Source organism: Gouania willdenowi, chromosome 20 (assembly GCF_900634775.1).
Source record: "Gouania willdenowi chromosome 20, fGouWil2.1, whole genome shotgun sequence".
In the NCBI taxonomy this organism is placed as follows: Eukaryota; Metazoa; Chordata; class Actinopteri; order Blenniiformes; family Gobiesocidae; genus Gouania; species Gouania willdenowi.
Genome location: NC_041063.1, coordinates 4,320,273 through 4,340,388, shown reverse-complemented (window position 1 = coordinate 4,340,388; position 20,116 = coordinate 4,320,273). Strand labels below are relative to the sequence as shown.

Genomic DNA, 20,116 nt, shown 5'->3' with positions numbered 1-20,116 from the left:
CAGCAAAGGCGGTGCAGCGAAGACAGCACGGCAAAGACTGTACATTTGGTGATGTCAGCGCGGCAAAGGCGGCTACAATAGAAACCAAGTGTTCCATATTTCTGTGTTCCATAGAACCCTGCACCAAACTCCAAACCAACTTCGCTTTGAAGACCTGCTAACTTTCTTCTCCAGCATAGAAATACTTCTTTTGACAGTATTTAAGCTTCAAAAATAAGGAAATACCCCTCAAATATATCTGTTGCCTCTTTAATACTTACCAGACTTAGTTTTTTTAAAGTATCATCAGTAACTCAACAACTGTTTCAGAAAGCTCAAAGTAAGTACTTTTAAAGTGAGATTATGTTTCCAAACTAAATGCGACAGTGTACTGATTCTTATGGTTTTCTACATAAACATCTTACAAATGATCAATACAGAGAACTGCAATGTAACAGTGATATAAATGAGATGTATTTTATCCCTGCTGTGTTTAGCATGTAGTGTGGTAAATGTTAGCTGCTGTTTTAGCTGTGATCCACGTTATTATTGAACCTTGGTTAGTGTGTGAATTATTTCACTGCAATAGACACAGGTTTAGTGTGTTAATGTTCCTGTTTGTATCATGTTTACTGTGAAGAGCCAAATAAGGAACACACAGCTAGAGTCAGTATGTCACTGTTAGACCTGATGGAACAGATAAATTGAAATCGTTTAGTTAAAGGTCTCTGCAAGGTGTTGTTTCCATGCTTGAGCCTCAGCAGCTGATGTATTTCCTTTGCTTTGTTTCACATCAGCCCAAAAATCATCATGAGGTGGAATGAAGAGGACTGGAAGCGTGAAAATCCTGAGAGTTCCGATGAGTTTGACGTAAGACAGTCACCGAACCACAAATGATGCGCTGTATTCCTGTATCATCAGTTTAACAGTGAATTTTTATTGATAGAAATGAAAGGTATAATGAAATGGTCAACTCACGATATGATATGAAATATGATATAGGGCTCACAATAAGAAATACTCCAAGGACAGTTTGGTAAGTCGCATTACGACACAACCGATGAAAAATCCATCTTGTAACACTGCAGTGTTTGAGCTACTATGGCAAGCAAGAGGGAACATTTTTTTGCGTTTTTGAAACTTTGTTTACTGGATATTATTTTGTGAGCCTTTGAATCTTATTTTACCAATTTTAAATGGCAAAAATTTGTGATAGGAAATTTGGTTCCATTATTTTTAGAAACATTCTCCTTTAAGAGTAACTGAACACCTGCTTTCTCCTGACCTGCTACGAGGAGGGAAATTTAAAAAAAAAGCCTTGATTATGGGCGGGGCTCCTGGAGCAGTAAGACACGCCCAGGCTATACTATAAAATCTCCAATGAACAATCTATGCTATAATAACTAGCTACTCATTATTCAATATACTTCTTTATTCACTCTTCTCTCAATCCAACCTACTCACCACAGATTGTAGAGCCCTCAGGTACTACTTTTTATAAAAGGGGTGGGGCTACTAGTGCTTGTTTGTGATGCAAGATGGTCCCAAAACATCACTTGATCTTGTTCTCAGCCAATAGTGAAAATCTATTTCGTGAGTTAGGTTTTAAACGGTTTTAACCCATAGAGGGGCAGTCACTCTGAATAGACTGGGTCTGTCACTTAGTACCAGCGACCACTGCGTTTTGTAGTGTATTGCATGAGATACAAGTGTTAAAAAGTTACAGATTGTATTTGCCGAATGTGTTCCAAAACTCACATGCACAGAGACAAGCCAACAGAATGTCTCGGTTTGATAACACATGTATATGGATGTTAATAAAGACGGACAAAATGGATTACACACAGACAACTTTGTTTACAAATCCTAATTCTACACACTTATTGAAACACACACACAGATCAAGCTACAGACGCACAGATTGTATTACACACAGAAATGGTTATGCGCATTTCAATTCAACACACTGATTGAAACACACACACACACACACACATTTCAGGGTACAGACACAGATTGGATTACGCACAAACAACTTCATTTACAAATCATAATTCAACACACACAGATCAATATACAGACAAACAGATTGTATTACACAACACACACAATAGTTATTTGCAATAATAGCTGCATAATGTAGGCTGTCAATCAATGGTCACTGAGGGCTGTGATTAGAGGAAACACCCCTCCCTCCTCTCAGCTTTTATAAGAGGGGTGGGGCCAACAGTGATGATACAGGGCAATCCAAACAATCTGTTTCAGCCAATAGCAAAATTCGATTGTAATAGCCAGTGTTCAAACCTTTGAGGCCAGTAACTGACATTTTACAACTAAATACGCAAAATCAAAATACTTCTACTAAAATGTGAAGAGTGGGACTAGGTCTAGGATGAATAAACAGCACTACTTAATACCCAAATACATATGTATTCAGCAAAAAAAAGTGCTTTTGGTGTTAGGTACTCTTAAAATATGAGGTTTGGTTCAGTTGTTCTTTCTCTAACTTTGGATGATTGATGCCATCCTTGATGAGGTCATTCTTTATATTATTATTGTGGTTCTCTGCATGACTCAAGTCAACTGCTTATGATGCTCACTGAGCCTCTTTCCTCCCTCAGATCCTACATGATATTCTTGGTTTGATTGATGAGCAGGCGTTGGGCCGAGAACCTGCAGAGTTTATTGAGGAGGTAAGAACCTGGACACCCCCCCTTCCTGTTCTTCTGTAGAATTCTATACTTAATAATGTGACTGTGCCCAACATTTTCAGAGCGAAACAGGCATCATGATGACCAGCACGAGGGCCAACTTAGTGGCCTGCATGCGATCTTACAAGCTGGGTGCCAAAACCGCTTTCAACAGTGGCCAGTGCTGGGTCCAACAGAATCCTCTCCCCGCAGCCCCTTCATGATCACACATACGCTGCCCAAGAACCTCCGGACAAAACAAGCCTTCACACCCAAAACGTTGAAGACCTCAAAACATCACCCACCACCCCTCGACTGAAGCCAAGTACTGGTGCCCACAAAATCCAGGGCCCTTAAACGTCACCCCTGTTCCTAATGTCGTCCACATGCAGGATGCACAGAATGTTAAACGCCCAACCTTTACCCCCCTGACTAATGCTGCGCCTGCTATGACAGTAAGATCTTTGTTTAACACACGCCTTCCTGTATTTTTGTAGATCTTTTTATTGATACCATGACGGGATGTCTAACATGCATGTGTTTTTATGTCTCCAGTATGGAATTCCAATGTACAGTCAAGAGACAAATACAGATATCACTTTTAATAGACAGTAAGTAAAGCCAACAAACAGACCAGATCAAACGCAGACGGTATTTCTTGTGACTGACTCTTGATCGTGCTCTTACACTCTGTATTTGTGATTGGTTCCTTCAGAAAGGCAAAGAAGATTAAGGAAAAGAAGGTGAAAGAGGGGCCGTACATTAAAAAGCCCCTCAACGCCTTTATGATCTACATTAAATGCAACAGGAAGTCTGCAGAAGCGGAGCTGGGCGTAAGGACGAGCGCTGTGGTGAACAAATACCTCGGTGAAAGGGTAAGTTAGTTTGTTCCTCCAGGAATCATCTCTGATCTTTAAACTCTCGTCTTCAGTGTGTGTGACTGATGCTTTTCTTGTTGTTTATTCACAGTGGAAATCATTGTCACCAGAGGAAAGAGAAATATATATTAATAAGGCCAAAGAGGATGCTCAACTCCACTCCGATCAGAACCCCGGCTGGACTAACAAAATCAACTATGTAAGTCTCCTCTGCAGACATGTTGACACAGCAACCTTAAAGGTGATGGTGAAAGTGTTTTATCAGCTGACTAAAAGTTTCATGTGTTTGGTTTTTAGAGACACAGAAAGAAACGAAGTCGGAACAAAGTTGTTTGTGCTGAGATGTTTGTATCACCACCCCAACATCCATCTGATTGACTCAGCAAACACGGACATCAACCAGCGAAAATGGGCCGATCTTACCTGACCAAGATCCAGCACTCCCCCCGGGTTTTGACTGGCACCAACAAGTTAAGAGCTAATATTCTAAATATTCTTCATTGGTAGCCATTACTGGGCTTAACAGAATCCATCCCTGCAGACCTTCACAATCACATGTATGCTGCCCATGAACTTCAGAGCCAAACAGTCTTCACCCCAAATATTGAGTACTAGCGCCAGTAGCGGAACAAATCAGAGCCGGGCCGGGGGCGGGGCAAATGACCGGGCCCTTTAAACCCAATATAAAGCTCATGATAACATATTTTGATAACATACACATGCCCACATGGGCTTACAAGCTTCAAGACCACTGAGAGTGATTGTCATTATCAGTGTTGTGTTAGTTACTGAAAAAAAGTAACTAGTTACCGTTAATAGTTACTTCATTCACAAAGTAACTCAGTTCCTATTTTGATTACTTACATCAAAAAGTAATGCGTTACTAGAAAAAGTAACTTTTGAGTTACATAGAATTAAAGAATGTATTATTTATTTTGGGTCATTTGTGTCCATACAGCTTCATATTAGTACTGTAATAATATAATAATCCACTGTTGATCAACTGCTATAAAACATCCATAAATGATGTGCATATAAAGCACAAAACAGCTGCCCCAAAATTAAAACAGTATTTTTTCAGTCTTAGCACAGTAATGTAAAGAAAGCTGTGCATATTCCAGGTGCACATTCTGCTGTTGAAAATGCTTATAAAAAAAAGGTGGAAAAACAAATTCACAGCATTATTTCAGCTACACAATGCTTAACATATCAGGCTAATGAGCTGCTGTTGGCAGTGACTCAGCAGCAGCGACAGGCTGCTTTTTCACAACAACATACCGTGCAACAGTTTGGCTGATCTGTCCCTGGATACAGTCATAGTCCGTTAAAATCCAGCCGCAGCATTAGCTTAGCTTCACGAATGCATCTTTTGGAGACAAAAATAATGCGCGTATTTCTACTCTGAGAACCTCGTCCTGTTCTCGCATTGACTCGCCATGATTGGCGCGCGTGATGTAAACAGAGACACGCTGACAATGCTTCTTTAGTAGAGAACAGTAGAAGTACTGTTTTACCGTGTAGCGCCACTGTAAACAGGAAGTACACTGCTGCTAGCAAAGTAATGGACAAACGCACCATATTGTAACGGTAAAGGTGTTATTTCTTTTGAAAAATATTGCGTTACAGTACTAGTTACTGTAAAAAGTAACATTGAGGTGGTAACGCGTTACAAGTAACACTGGTCATTATGAAGCCCATCAAACGGACATGAAGTATAACAAAACAGGAGAATAACAAAAACATTAGGATGGTCATTAACACAACTTCAAAGCCGTTCAGCACCATGAATAGCAACCGCTTTATTTTGACACCTACTTTAACCATTTCAGCTCAGAGCCTGTATCAGTAGATATAAAGTTTAATAAAACTGTGACAACGGCCCACATGTTTACAAACACTATTTCAATATGAAGTACTATAGACCTACTCACCACTATATGACGAGCCTTGCGCTCCGCAAACTCGTCCACGATGCTCTGTATGGCCATTACCTTTGCTCTCTCATTTTCTATGGACAACATAGCAACTCCACTCAGTCTCTCTTGTCCCACTGTGCTCGTCAACTGGTTTTTAATGGGTTTCAACTTGGAGAATGAAGGGGACACGTGACTGACATGCGCGCACATACTTCGTGCAGAAACCATGTTGTTTACATTTATGATGCTTGAAAAATTGAAAAACAGCAATGAATGAACCACTGTTAAGGCTCGTGAATACTTTGTAGTCTGTAAAAAGCTTGTCACCTGAGGACGCGGCCACTTATTTAAGGAAACTCACTTTAAGTACAGGTGAACAATTGCGGGACCCATGCAGCACTCCCAAAAACAAGTGATTATCAGATGTGCGCTCCTGGCCCGATGTTCAATGGCCAGGCATTTATATATATCTGATAGAAAAACCTGGTGTATAAACAAAATTATCTGATCAGTTTCACTGGATGAGTTTCCATCTCTACATTAAGTCTCCTCCTCATTGTCCCAGGTCTGCATATCAGTCCATTTTCAGCTTTTCATAGTTACTTTTTACTGGATCCAGACTGAGATATGTGCAGGATTTTCAATATGTTGAGCTCCCAACCAGTCCAATCGTGAATTTGAAGTGCCTGAAGTACCATAGAGACCTCGCGGACCTTTGCAGGACATTTCTAATTACTAAATTAAAAATTAATAGGCTATGTGTTTTATGGTGTTGCATTTTGTAAAGCTGATATTATTCTGTTGCTTACATTTGTAGGTGCACATGTAGAAATTGCCGACAATGCCCACTCAGGAAGAGAATATATGCTGCCAAGTAGCTTTCGTGTATTTGGCATAACAAACAGTTCACTACTAAAAAAAAAGAATTTGCACATAAAAAACCTTGTGTAAGTTATAGTAATTGTCATGGCAATAATAGCTGTGGCACAAATTACAAAATTCAACCCTTTGGTCTCCATACTGTTTGTACTATATTGTTTTCCAAGTTTTCCTATGTATACTAGTGCTATGAATTTTTGTTTTTTTTATGGATTACTCATGAAGTGATGTAGCATTGTCTGCAAATTATGATGCCATGAATAAATACAATTATCATGGATGTTGGTATTGTGATACAGTGTCCATTATCTTGCAGTAAATGAGATCTGAAGCTTAATATTACAACAATTATTATTTCTCTTTATTTTTTAGGTCATGAGGATAAATGAACTCATCCATGCATTCCAGCCCATCCTGGCTTCGAGGTCAACTGCTTAAATCTATACACCCTCCAAAATATAAACAATATTTATCTTGCTGACTTTGGGCCAGTTCATAGAAGAACAGAAGAAGAGTAAGTACAAAAACAAATATTTGAAAAATAATTTATTTATTATACTTGTATATTTACTATTATAAACTACTTCTACACTTTCTACATGGCATAACAACACACATCTCTGTCCTCATTTGTAGGTGACTACATTTCATAGCGTATAGAAGCATCACAAGCTGGGTCTTGGGGCCACTTGGAGCAAGGATCAGGGTGGTCATTCTAGCGTGTGCGGTCCTCTGGATCCGCCAGGAGTTTTCAGATCCTGATGGGCGCTATGTGGGGTCTTGAAATGCTGATGCGCCTGTTGTGATCTGCAGTGATGACGTCCTCTTTGAAACCCTCTAAGACTCTGCACAAAAGTATTTGGCAAAGGGACTGTCTTCAACTGTGAAACAAACTTTAAGGATCAGGAAAAACCTCATTGAAGACAAGATGCATCAGTGCTGCAGCGTAACCTAAAATTTTGTACTTGGGGATATGATGCTTTGAATAAGTTTTGCCCTTTGAAACAGCTTGTTTCTGTTTTGCTATTTCATTTTGAAGCATTGCTTCAATATATATATGTATATATATATATATATATCTCACTGGGTTCTCAGGTAATGGGTACATTTTTTAATGAGTGTATTACCTCCATTTGGCCATTTAGTCACTGTTGGTGGATCAACTTCAAGTTTTTTGTGATGCTCTTTTTTAAATATCACTTTTGGAGATGACATCCACTTTTACAAGACTAAGGTAAACAACAGGGTCCACAGGTATTCTACAACATCTCCCTTTACTTGTATGACCTCCTTCCAAAATGATTAGATTTTTGGACATAACCAGAAGATGTGTGAGTGGTCAGCATCCGCCTGCCCACGCCCCTCCAGCACAGCTGTTCACTTTTCAGTGTTCTCTTTAAAATGTGGGTGGTGTATGAAGAAACAAATCAGGTCTTCCAGCCAAATTCCCACCCTCTCCTTAAGCTGGTGGAGGTGTGCTGCATGCCGCACATGCCAAACCACTCATCCTCAGATATAATCATATTTAACTCCCTTTCTCTTTTGTTTTATATAGAGGGTGTTGATTGCAATTTGTTTTATGCTTTTATACAGCTTTGAGACCATCTTGTAGGGAGTAACGTTGTATGCTTCTTTATAATTTACACTAAATCATTTTCTTACTGAGAGCTCTTTTCTGATTTCAGTGTCTAAAAAGTGCCTTTATTGTAGGTATCTATAAAAATCATCATAATAAAGTTTTATGAACTTCAATTCAACTAATGTTTATGGACGTGCAACACACCATTAACAAAGTATTATTAACATTTGTTCCAACTTTACAATAACCATCCAGATAATGATTGTAGACGGTTTAAAAAAAACAATTGTTAACCACATGAGTGAAGTATTAATTAGCTATTTAAAACATAGATGCTTTATAAAGCATTAGTAAATGAATATAATTTTCAGTTCCAACTTTATAATAACCATCCAAATAATGATAATAGATGCTTCATAAAGCATTTATAAACCATTAACAAATATCTGGTCCATGTGTCTGTAATGTTTATAGATGTTTTATAAACCATAATCAAGGTTTACTAATCCTTTGTTAATCATTAACAAACTCTTTATAAAGTGTATATGTTTTGTGTGCATCAATAAACTGTTCATATAACATCAATTATAGCATTACAAATCATAAAAAAGCATTAAACTATCAATTTCATTGTTTGTTTACAGTAAAAAAAAACTATTAACTAAAGGTTAATTAACTATTTATATACCATTATTTACCCTTTAGAGATAACGGTTATTATAACGTTTTACCAATACTCAGGGCCGGTGCGTGACATAGGCAGTATAGGCAAATGCTAGGGACGCCGACCATCATAGGGGACGCAAAATTGGCTGAGTGAATTTTGTTTTTTTGATTAATCAAACAACCAAAGCGCTGATAATATTAGCATACTAAACTTGATAGTATTATTAATAACTAGTTTGAATGAAAATTAAAAAAAAAATGGTTTTACTCCCGCCCCTCAATCGATTGACAGGTTGTCTGAGACGTGACGGCAGCTCAGACTGGTTGTTTACTGTTTTACTGCTAAATATTGACTTAACAAAAACATTGATTGCATGGCAACAGCGGTCAATAAATGTATTTCACTGTAGTTTAGTCATTTTAGGAGAACTATGTATTATCATGGGTGCCAAGTTTCAGAAAATGAGAAGAATGAGACTTTAGTGACCTGATGCGTTCCGGCAAAAAAAAAAGTGGCCTTTTTTTAACATGGCTTTGGCCTGTTTTAAACGTTGATTTATAACTTAAAACTGATGTCCTCACTTCCATGTCAGTGGCTCTCCCTGCACTGTGGCCTCCTAATGCTAGTTTTAATTAACCAGAAATTAGAATGAAAGCTGTAACAATTTTGACAAAATACATTTATTTGTCAATATTTCATTTCAACCAACTCTCTATCATTTAGCTGGGGACATGTCTCATGTTGTAGGTATTTGTCGCAGATTTGATGCCTTGATGACAGAGGGCAGGGGGCTCCCACTGTGGCCCAAAGCAGTGCTACCTTTACCTCAGCGCTCCTTGTCTGCAACAGAAAGGAGGTCATTAAAAAAGCAAATTATGTGAAAAACAATAAAACATCAAGTGATTTTTGATTGAATGAATGTCTTAGCAGCAGACTGTAGGTCCATACATACAAAAATAATCAAATAAGAACAGTTCAAATGAACATTAGATTAGACAAGGCATTTGTTTCATTTACTATGTACAGTATTTATGTTGATATAACCTACAAGTGCAATTCAGCTACTACCAGTGTTCATAACACTGGTAATAGCTTAAGTTAATGTCTTTTTTTTTTTTTTTTATTGCATAATTGTGACCATCACCAGCCCTCCCTAGGGAAGGGTAATTACTTTATTAAAGGGAGGATGTAAAAAAGAGAGGGCAGTGTTACACCAGGGTGAGGGGGGTGGGGGGGGAGTTAACAGGGAGGAGGGATACAAGATAGGAAAACGAATGGGTGGGGAATAGTCAAAAAGTTTCAAGTGATGCGATGTGAAATTGTGGTTGTGTATATTGTGCTTATTGTTGTGTTATCAAGCCAGTCTGGTGACCAGTGTGCGGCTTAGGAATAATGGTGGTGGCTGTGAGCAGAGGAGGAAGTGAGTGGAGATTCCATAAAACAGGTATTTGGGAACAACGTGTCTATGGTTGAGCCCAGTATGAGTGTTATCCCACAGCCCGAGGCCAGTGCGTCCATGACAAATGTAATTCCAAGAACCGCTACTGCAAAACCCATGAGCCGCCCCCGGGCCCGAAGAAGCAGTCGGGCCAGCAGAAAGAGCGGGAAATCTAGGGGCCCCCGGCGACCACCCCACGGCCAAGCAGCCCCCCGAACGCCCCCAAGATCCCAAGCCGAGAGGCAGCCATTGCCCCCCCCATACACACCCGAGAAGGCCCCAAGGAGCCAAGGACCCAGCGCACCACGCCACCGATCCCATTAAGTTAATGTCTAGCACAGACGCACATACACGTAGGGGTGGACGATATGGGGGAAAATATCATATCATGATTTTCTCTTTGTAAAATCACGATCACATCACGATTTTTTACATTCAAATCATTTAGACTATTTTAAAGTTATTTACCAATAAAACAAACCAATTCACCAATTAAAAGCATCACCCTAAATGGAAAAAAAAAGAATAAAAGACAATTTAAGACAAGGTATTTTTCAAATATTTTTTTTTAAATTGTATGTAAGCAATTTATTAAACTGGTTCCAAGTACAACTAGAATAGTGAGGATGCGGGTGCTGGCCCACGTCACACTGCATTAGCCTAGCGTTAACATTAGCCAAGCATTAACATTAACCTAGTGTTAGCAATAGCCTAGCATTAGCGTTAACAATAGCCTAGCATTAACATTATTCTTTAGTTAATATTACCCTAGCATCAACATTAGCCTAGCAATTGCAATAGCCTAACAATCAGACTATTGTAGCAATAGCACTAACCTAGCATTCACCCAAAAATAGCAGTAACCTAGCAATAGCTTAATATTAGCAATTGGGTTGAAAAAGTTGAAAGAATATGAAAAAAGTATAAAGAATTTGAAATTTGTTGAAAAAGGTGAAATGGGTTAAAAAAAAGAAAAAGTTGAAATCGGTTTAAAAAAGACATAACCCTTTGTTTTGCAAATGTTTATTCACATTTATCTGTTCTTTTCAAGCAGCAAAAAAAATGGCGGCAGGGCAGGCGGCGGCCAGGGGTGCAGGGAGCCGGGACTGGCGGCTGGGCAGGCGGCGGCCGGGTGCGGGGAGCCGGGACTGGCGGTTGGGCAGGCGGCGGCCGGGTGCGGGGAGCCGGGACTGGCGGCTGGGCAGGCTGCGGCCGGGTGCGGGGAACCGGGACTGGCGGCTGGGCAGGCGGCGTCCGGGTGCGGGGAGCCTCTGGAGAGCTGGCCTGGGAGCTAGGAGACACAGGAATGCTAGCCTGGGAGCTAGGAGACACAAGAACGCTAGCCTGGGAGCTAGGAGACACAGGAACGCTAGCCTGGGAGCTAGGAGACACAGGAACGCTAGCCTGGGAGCTAGGAGACACAGGAACGCTAGCCTGGATGCTAGGAGACACAGGAGCGCTAGCCTGGACACTAGGAGACTGGCGGGGTTGGCCCTTTCTTCTCGACCGTCCTCTACCTTGTTGTAGGCTCCGGGGTCCTCCCAAAGCCAATCGAGTTCCCAAGTACCTCTCCCTGACAGGATCCCTCCTCCAAAGAAATCCTGCCCGCCTCGGCCTCCCATAAGCGGCTCTGAAAATAAAAAATCCGCTCTGCAAAGATCCTCTCCGCTGGGTCCACGGTGGGCTGGTTCGTTCTGTCACGGTCCGGTGTGGGGGTGGACCCAAATGCAAGAAGAGACGGAGGCAGGATAGAGGAATAACGTTTTTGGAACCAGTCCATGTTTATTCCTCAAACAAACTTATTCAAAATCCAAACTCAAAAACAGGGGAGCAGGAACAGGGAGCAAGACTAGACACAACAGCACATGAAGAGGGAGACAACGAACCTGACAACATCACACAACGAACCAGCAACCACACTGTGACCAAGCACACAGTTTAATAGTGGAGGGCCTGATTAGGAATGGACCACACCTGGGTGAAAACATGAGGGACCTAATCAATCACCAACCAAGCACACAGACATCACTGGGGGGGTGGAGCCACAAGCAGGAATCCCTGAAACACAGACAAGAGTTAACACAAGACTAGACTCAAAATAAACAAAGACACAGAATAACTAAACTTAACCAACAGAACATGACACTGGAGCTACTATTACTACTACTACTACTTACTACTACTACTACTACTACTTACTACTACTACTACTACTACTACTACTACTACTACTACTAGTAGGGTTTAGTGTCTTGCCCAAGAATCAAACCCCCAACCTCTCGATCAGAAGACGACCCACTACCACCTGAGCCACGGTCGCCCTACTACTACTACTACTACTACTACTACTACTACTACTACTACTACTACTACTACTACTACTCCTCCAACTCCAGCATTGTTCTTAGATGTGTTAGTACAACAAAAATCTCAAATATGTTAATATCTCAATAGTGCCTGAATGACTACAGGCCAGTAGCACTCACTCCAATCATTATGAAGTGCTTTGACAGGGTGATGCTGACCCACATTCGGAGCAGCATACCGGACACACTGGACCCCATGCAGTATGCCTATCGTCCCAACAGGTCCACCTCGGACGCCATTGCTGCTGCCCTTCACTTCTCCCTCTCCCACCTGGAAAATAAAGACTCCTACATCAGGATGCTCTTTATAGACTACAGCTCTGCCTTCAACACGGTCATCCCCCACAAACTCACCCACAAACTGTTTTCCCTTGGACTCCACCACTCCCTCTGTGACTGGCTCCAGGACTTTCTGACTGACAGACCCCATTCTGTCAGGATTGGGTCCAGGACTTCAGCCAGCCTTAAAACAAACATTGGCACTCCTCAGGGTTGTGTCCTCAGCCCCATCCTCGACACCCTCTTCACCTACGACCGTGTCGCCTCCCACAAGGACAATACCATCCTAAAGTTTGCGGACAACACCGCAGTGATAGGATGCATCACTTGCGGAGACGAAGCGGCCAACAGGAGGGAGGTGTCCAGTCTGGTGACGTGGTGCGAGGACAACAACCTCACCCTCAACACGGAAAAGATGAAGGAGCTGATTGTGGACATGAGGAAGGAGAGGGGTCTTCATTAGCCACTGTCTATCCAGGAGCTGGAAGTGGAAAGGGTGAGCAGCTTCAAATATCTTGGGGTCCACATCAGAGACGACCTCACCTGGACCCTCAACACCACACAGCGGCTGTACTTCCTGAGGAGGCTGAGGTAATTTGGAATGTCTTCAAAGCTCTTCAGCAACTTCTACAGCTGCATTGTTGAGCCCGTCCTGACCAGCTGCATCACCGTGTGGTACGGCAGCACCACTGTCATGGACCGCAAACACCTGCAGAGAGTGGTGAAGACTGCTACGAAGATCACCAGGACTCCGCTGCCCTCTCTGCAGAGCATCTACAAGCGCAGAGTCCACAGGAGAGCTGCCGCCATCATCAAGGACTCCACTCAAGCCCAACACGGACTGTTCACACTTCTACCCTCAGGCCGGAGGTACAGAAGTGTGAAATGCAGGACCAGCAGACTCAAAAACTCTTTCTTCCCCTCTGCCATTAGACTCCTAAATGAGTGATCGGAGTCTAACAAACTATTCATCACTGGCGGTCGGCAAAGCAAGAATTTCATTCTACAGGGAAACGTGTTTCTAACTGCACAAATGGCAATAAACACTTTGAATTTGAATAGTATATTTCTGTCTAAACAAATCAATAATAATGCATTGATAGTATAAAATTCACTGTTATATTATGTCTTTGTATGAACTTGAGGCAGTGCAGCGAAGGCGGTGCAGCAAAGGCGGTGCAGCGAAGACAGCACGGCAAAGGCTGTGCATTTGGTGATGTCAGCGCGGCAAAAGCGGTTACCATAGAAACCAGGTGTTCCATATTTCTGTGTTCCATAGAACCCTGCACCAAACTTCAAACCAACTTTGCTTTGAAGTCCTGCTAACTTTCTTCTCCAGCATAGAAATACTTCTTTTGACAGTATTTAAGCTTCAAAAATTAGGAATAACCCCTCAAATATATCTGTTGCTTTTTAATACTTACCAGACTTAGTTTTTTAAAGTATCATCAGTAAATTCAACAACCGTTACAGATAGCTCAAAGTAAGTACTTTTAAAGTGAGATTATGTTTCCAAACTAAATGCGACAGTGTACTGATTCTTTTGGTTTCTACATAAACAGCTTACAAATGATCAATACAGAGAACTGCAATGTAACAGTGATATAAATGAGATGTAGTTTATCCCTGCTGTGTTTAGCATGTAGTGTGGTAAAATGTTAGCTGCTGTTTAGCAGTGATCCATGCTATTATTGAACCTTGGTTAGTTTGTGAATTATTACACTGCAATAGATCACAGTTAGTGTGTTAATGTTTCTGTTTGTATCATGTTTACTGTGAAGAGCCAAATAAGAACACACAGTTAGAGGCAGTATGTCACTGTTAGACCTGATGGAACAGATAAATTGAATCGTTTAGTTAAAGGTCTCTGCAAGGTGTTCTTTCCATGCTTGAGCCTCAGCAGCTGATGTATTTCCTTTGCTTTGTTTCACATCAGCCCAAAAATCATCATGAGGTGGAAAGAAGAGGACTGGAAGCGTGAAAATCCTGAGAGTTCCAATGACATTGACGTAAGACATCACCGAACCACAAATGATGCGCTGTATTGCTGCATCATCAGTTTAACAGTGAATTTTTATTGGTTGAAATGAAAGGTATAATGAAATGGTCAACTCACGATATGATATGAAATATGATATAGGGCTCACAATAAGTAATACACAAAAAAATCCATCTTGTAAACACTGCAATGTTTGAGCTACTACGGCAAGCAAGAGGGAGAATTTATTTGCATTTTTGAAACTTTGTTTACTGGATATTATTTTGTGAGCCTTTGAATCTTATTTTGCCAATTTTAAATGGCAAAATTTTGTGATAAAAAATTTGGTTCCATTCCCAGGAGAAGTTCAATCTCAGTTATTTTTAGAAACATTCTCCTTTAAGGGGCTCCTGGAGCAGTAAGACACGCCCAGGCTATACTATAAAATCCCCAATGAACAATCTATGCTATGCTATGCTATGCTATGCTATGCTATGCTATGCTATGCTATGCTATGCTATGCTATGCTATGCTATGCTATGGTGACGTGGTGACGAATCGATCATTTCCTGTTTACGCTCTACCGCTGCTTGCAGCGTTCTACTACTGTGTTCTGCTAACGCTAATCAAACTTGATGTCATTGATATTCTAGCCTTGAAAACACTTGTTTTAATTTTTTTACCTTACAGTTAAACGTACGAAGGTTAAGTAAAAAGCAACCTCGCCTCTTAGAGGCAGTGTAATTTCCTTTAAACTTCCTTTTTCTCCTTAGCTTAGCTTAAATTTAGCACCTATGGATTCTCTCTCCTCTCCTCCGCTCTCCTGCCCGGTGTGTCAGATGTTTAGTTACTCCTCGTCCTCCTTTAGGGACAATGGTAGTTGCATAAAGTGTAGCGTAATGCCAGCAATGACTGGGTTACTGTCCATGGTAAGCATAGTCGAAGGTCAAAAAGCCGCTCGGGACACCACCATGTTCTTGTCTCAAACAGGTTCTCCCCCCTCAGTGAGGACAACACACTCACCGGGGAACAAACCCTGATAATTGGCGACTCTATAGTGAGAAACGTGAAGCTAGCGAAGTCAGCGGGCATCGTGAGGTGCATCCCAGGGGCCAGAGCGGGTGACATAGAATCAAATCTAAAGTTGCTGGCAAAGAGTAACCGTAAGTTTGATAGGATAGTCCTCCATGTCGGCACTAATGACTCCCGACGTCGTCAGTCGGAAGCAACCAAAGTGAACATTGAATCAGTTTGTGCTTATGCTAAAACAATGTCCGACTCCGTGATTTTCTCTGGTCCTTTACCAAATCTGACCAGTGATGACATGTATAGCCGCATGTCATCATTTAACCGCTGGCTATTGAGGTGGTGTCCAGAAAACAAGGTGGGCTTCATTGATAATTGGAGATGTTTCTGGGGAAAACCGAACCTGATAGGAAGAGATGGAATCCATCCTACTTTGGATGGAGGATCTCTACTATCAGAAAACATGGCACAGTCACTGTTATGACATCTCATGAATGAGACCATGTTACAGAGGTGGAGTCCTCCATGCCCCTCTGCGCTTGCCTTAGGACAGTTTCCCTCCCATTGCTACTATGATAGCTGTGTTCATCGCCATGACAACTGTTGTGATGGTGATGAATATTATTTTATGGAGACGGTGTCTGTCCCCCGACCCAAATTTCACAATGATTTTAACATAAAATCAAATAAAAGAGCTATCAATTATAAAAATCTGAAAAAAAATAAAATCTCAAATATAGAAACACCAAAACATGAAACCATTAGATGTGCTCTATCAAATATTAGATCACTGAGATCCAAATTTCTTCTAGTAAATGACCTTATCTCAGAAAATAACTTTGATTTATTCTGTTTAACTGAAACATGGCTGTATCAAGATGAATATGTTAGTTTAAATGAAGCCACTCCTCCCAGTCATTTAAATACTCATATGCCACGAGACATAGGCCGTGGAGGTGGTGTAGCAGCTATTTATCATTCCTCTCTCCTAATCTATCCTAAACCAAATGCCAATTACACTTCCTTTGAAAGCCTGGTTCTAAATTTATCTCATACCGAATCAAAAACCTGCCAGACAGTCTTATTTGCGATAATTTACCGTCCTCAGGCCCTTATTCTGAATTTCTGAATTTATCAGAACTGAGGACTAAGTTTATATCAAACTTAGTCCTCAGTTTTGATAAAATACTGATAGTAGGAGATTTTAATATCCATGTTGACAAAGATAGTGATAGCCTGAGCTCAGCCTTTATGTCCCTAATAGACTCAGTTGGCTTTTTTCAAACTATTAATGAAGCTAAACTCATCGTTTAAATCATGGGTGTCAAACTCTGGCCCGCGGGCCAAATGTGGCCCGCCGTGTAATTTCATTTGGCCCTTGAGGCAATATCAAATTAACATTGGAGCTGGCCCGTCGGTATTATACAGCGGCTAATACTACAAATCCCATAATGCTCTGCTGTTGTTTTGACGCGCCAGCCGTGCTCTCTCCTCTGTGTCAGTAGCGATCCGTGTTCTTGCGCAACGCTTCGGCTGAAAGCCGGCCGGCTCACCCCGCCTCCCCGTGCCTCTCTTCCAGACGTGCTGCGGCCTCATACTACAACTGTCAGTGTCACTGTGTTACCCCTACCAAAAATGGCGAAAAGGAGGGGAGAAAACAGAACTTTTCTGGAAAGGTGGGAGACAGAATATCTGTTTATATATGTAAAAGATAGACCTGTTTGTCTCGTTTATGGAGCCAACGTGTCGGTAACTAAGGAGTACAACATTAGGCGACACTATGAAACAAAACACCAGGACACGTACAAGGACCTGGACATGACTCAAAGGAGCCAGAAAGTAGAGGAGATGAAAAGAGGTTTGGTTTCACAACAGAATTTGTTCAAAAAAGCCACAGCACAAAATGAGGCTGCTGTAAAGGCGAGTTATATCCTGGCAGAAGAAATCGCCAAATCAACCCGACCCTTCAATGAGGGAGAGCTTGTTAAAAAGTGCATGCTGAAAGTTTGTGACCAAGTGTGCCCAGAGAAAATGCAGGCCTTTTCAAACGTAAGCCTGAGCAGGAACACAATAGCTGAGCGCACATGTGATCTTGCCACCAATCTGCATGACCAGCTGATGGAAAAGGGAAAAGATTTTGTTTCTTTTTCCCTTGCTGTGGACAAGAGCACTGACGCGTCTGATACTGCGCAGCTGTCAGTCTTCATCCGCGGTGTCGACTCAAATCTGTGTGTTACGGAGGAGCTTTTGGGATTTAAATCCATGCATGGCACAACCACAGGGAAGGAAATTTTTGAGGAGGTTTGCAAATGTGTAACTGAAATAAACCTGCCGTGGGATAAACTCGTGGGATTAACCACTGATGGTGCACCAGCGGCGAGTGGTAAAAAGAATGGACTGGTGGGCAGGATTCGTGAAAAGATGCGGGAAGAGAACTGTGCAGGTGAGCTATCTGTTTATCACTGCATCATACATCAAGAGTCACTGTGTGCTAAAGCCCTAAAGATGGAACATGTTATGACCACAGTAACACAAGTTGTTAACTTTATAAGAGCCAAAGGTCTGAATCACCGCCAGTTTAAGTCTTTTCTGGACGAGTTTGGTTCGGAACACACAGACATGCCGTATCACACAGAGGTGAGATGGTTAAGCCGCGGAAAAGTACTGAACAGATTTTTCGAGCTGCGTGAAGAAATATGTCAGTTTCTGCAAAGCAAAGGGAAGGACACAGCAGAGCTCCGGGAGCAAAAGTTTCCATGTGAGCTGGCCTTTCTGTGTGACATCTCAAGCCATCTTGATGCGCTGAACCTGCAGCTACAGGGGCGGGGCCGCATCATCACAGATATGTACTCGTGAGAGCTTTTAAAACTAAACTCTGCCTGTGGGAGAATCAGCTGCTGCAAGGAAACCTTGGCCATTTCCCCTGCTGCTAAACCATAAAAACGCAGATCTCTACCGCCGTGTGCGCACAGTTTGCTGAAAAACTCAGTGTACTCGGCGCTGAGTTTAGCCGGCGATTTGGCGACTTTGATGGTCAGAAATGTAGATTTGAACTGCTTAGTAATCCCTTCACAGTTGATGTGGAAAAAGCACCAACTAACCTCCAAATGGAGCTGATTGAACTCCAGTGTGATGACACGCTGAAGTCAAAGTATGATGCTGTTGGCGCCGCACAGTTTCCACAATTCATCCCTGACACAATGCCTCAGCTCCGCACCCAAGCTGCTCAATTGCTCTCCATGTTCGGCAGCACTTATCTATGTGAGCAACTTTTCTCCTCAATGAAGATGACGAAAACGTCTCACAGGATACGTCTGACTGATGAACACCTTCGTTCGATAATGAAGGTTGCCTCAGCTCAAAGCCTGAACCCCGACATTAATGAACTAGCATCCAAGAAAAGATGCCAGATATCTGGCTTGGGCACATCAGATTAGATCAGTGTAAAAAGGCCTGAATGGTTGATTTATTCATTGTTATTTTATTTTCAAATTTATTAGCCTGTGGAAAAAGTTAATGTTGATATTTACCTCAGAAATAGAATAGAGGCATTCAATTTTTTATTTAAATTTTATTTAATATGCCATTGATGTTTTTTTCTTTGTTTTTTGAAAGTTGATTTTGCACTATTAAGTTATATAAGCGTTGCTTGTTCCATATTCAGTGTTAAAGCAAATCAGTGTAGCAAACTGAGCAATAATTAACGTTTTATTCATGCACTTTCTCTTGCTACTTCAAGGCTTGAATGTTTGATTCATTCATTATTGTTATTTTATTTTCAAATTTATTATTAGCCTCTGGAAAAAGTTTATTTTGATATTTACCTCAGAAGGCTGCAAATAGAAAAGAGGCATTCAATTTTTATTTAAATTTTTTTTGATGTGCCATTGATATTTTTTAATTATTATTATTATTATTTGAAACTCGATTTTGCATGTCACTATAAAGTTATATAAGCCTTGCTTGTTCAATATTCAATGCAAAACTTGTTTGGGTCCCTATTAAAAGGTTAATTTGTTCAACCTTGGCCCGCGGCTTTGTTCAGTTTTAAATTTTGGCCCACTCTGTATTTGAGTTTGACACCCCTTGTTTAAATCATACTCTTGATCTTGTTCTAACATATGGCCTTGAAATTAATGAACTAAAAGTCTACCCTGAAAATCCTCTGCTATCAGATCACTTTTTAATATCTTTTAACATCATCCTAGAGGATCTCGCACTGTGCAATAAAATAGTAATAATAGAGTAGAAATCTGTCCAATAGTGCTGTGGCTAAATTTAAAGAGTTCATTCCTGATGCCTTAAACTCAGTGCACCATCCAATAAATAACTATGATATTAATTATAACCCCTCTCAACTGGATCTGCTTGTCGATAGCTCTGCTAGTCTACTAAAATCCACCTTGGACTCAATTGCCCCATTGAGGGAAAAAACTATTAA

At 41.1% G+C, this 20,116-nt stretch overlaps 1 protein-coding gene and 1 long non-coding RNA gene across 2 annotated transcripts in view; both read left to right on the top strand.

The window, feature by feature from the left end:
* The first annotated feature begins 303 nt into the window (after positions 1-303).
* Positions 304-20,116, top strand: part of LOC114454591 (transcription factor 7-like 1-B) — a 47,004-nt gene continuing 27,191 nt past the window's right edge. Inside the window, exons 1-2 of the mRNA XM_028435151.1 lie at positions 304-319; positions 777-849. Coding sequence (XP_028290952.1) covers positions 790-849 — 60 coding nt within the window. The 5' untranslated portion in view covers positions 304-319; positions 777-789. The remainder of the gene's footprint in view (positions 320-776; positions 850-20,116) is intronic.
* Positions 3,928-7,154, top strand: LOC114454592 (uncharacterized). The gene is made up of 3 exons (XR_003672555.1): positions 3,928-4,017; positions 6,715-6,856; positions 6,979-7,154. It is a non-coding gene; the product is annotated as an uncharacterized LOC114454592 (long non-coding RNA).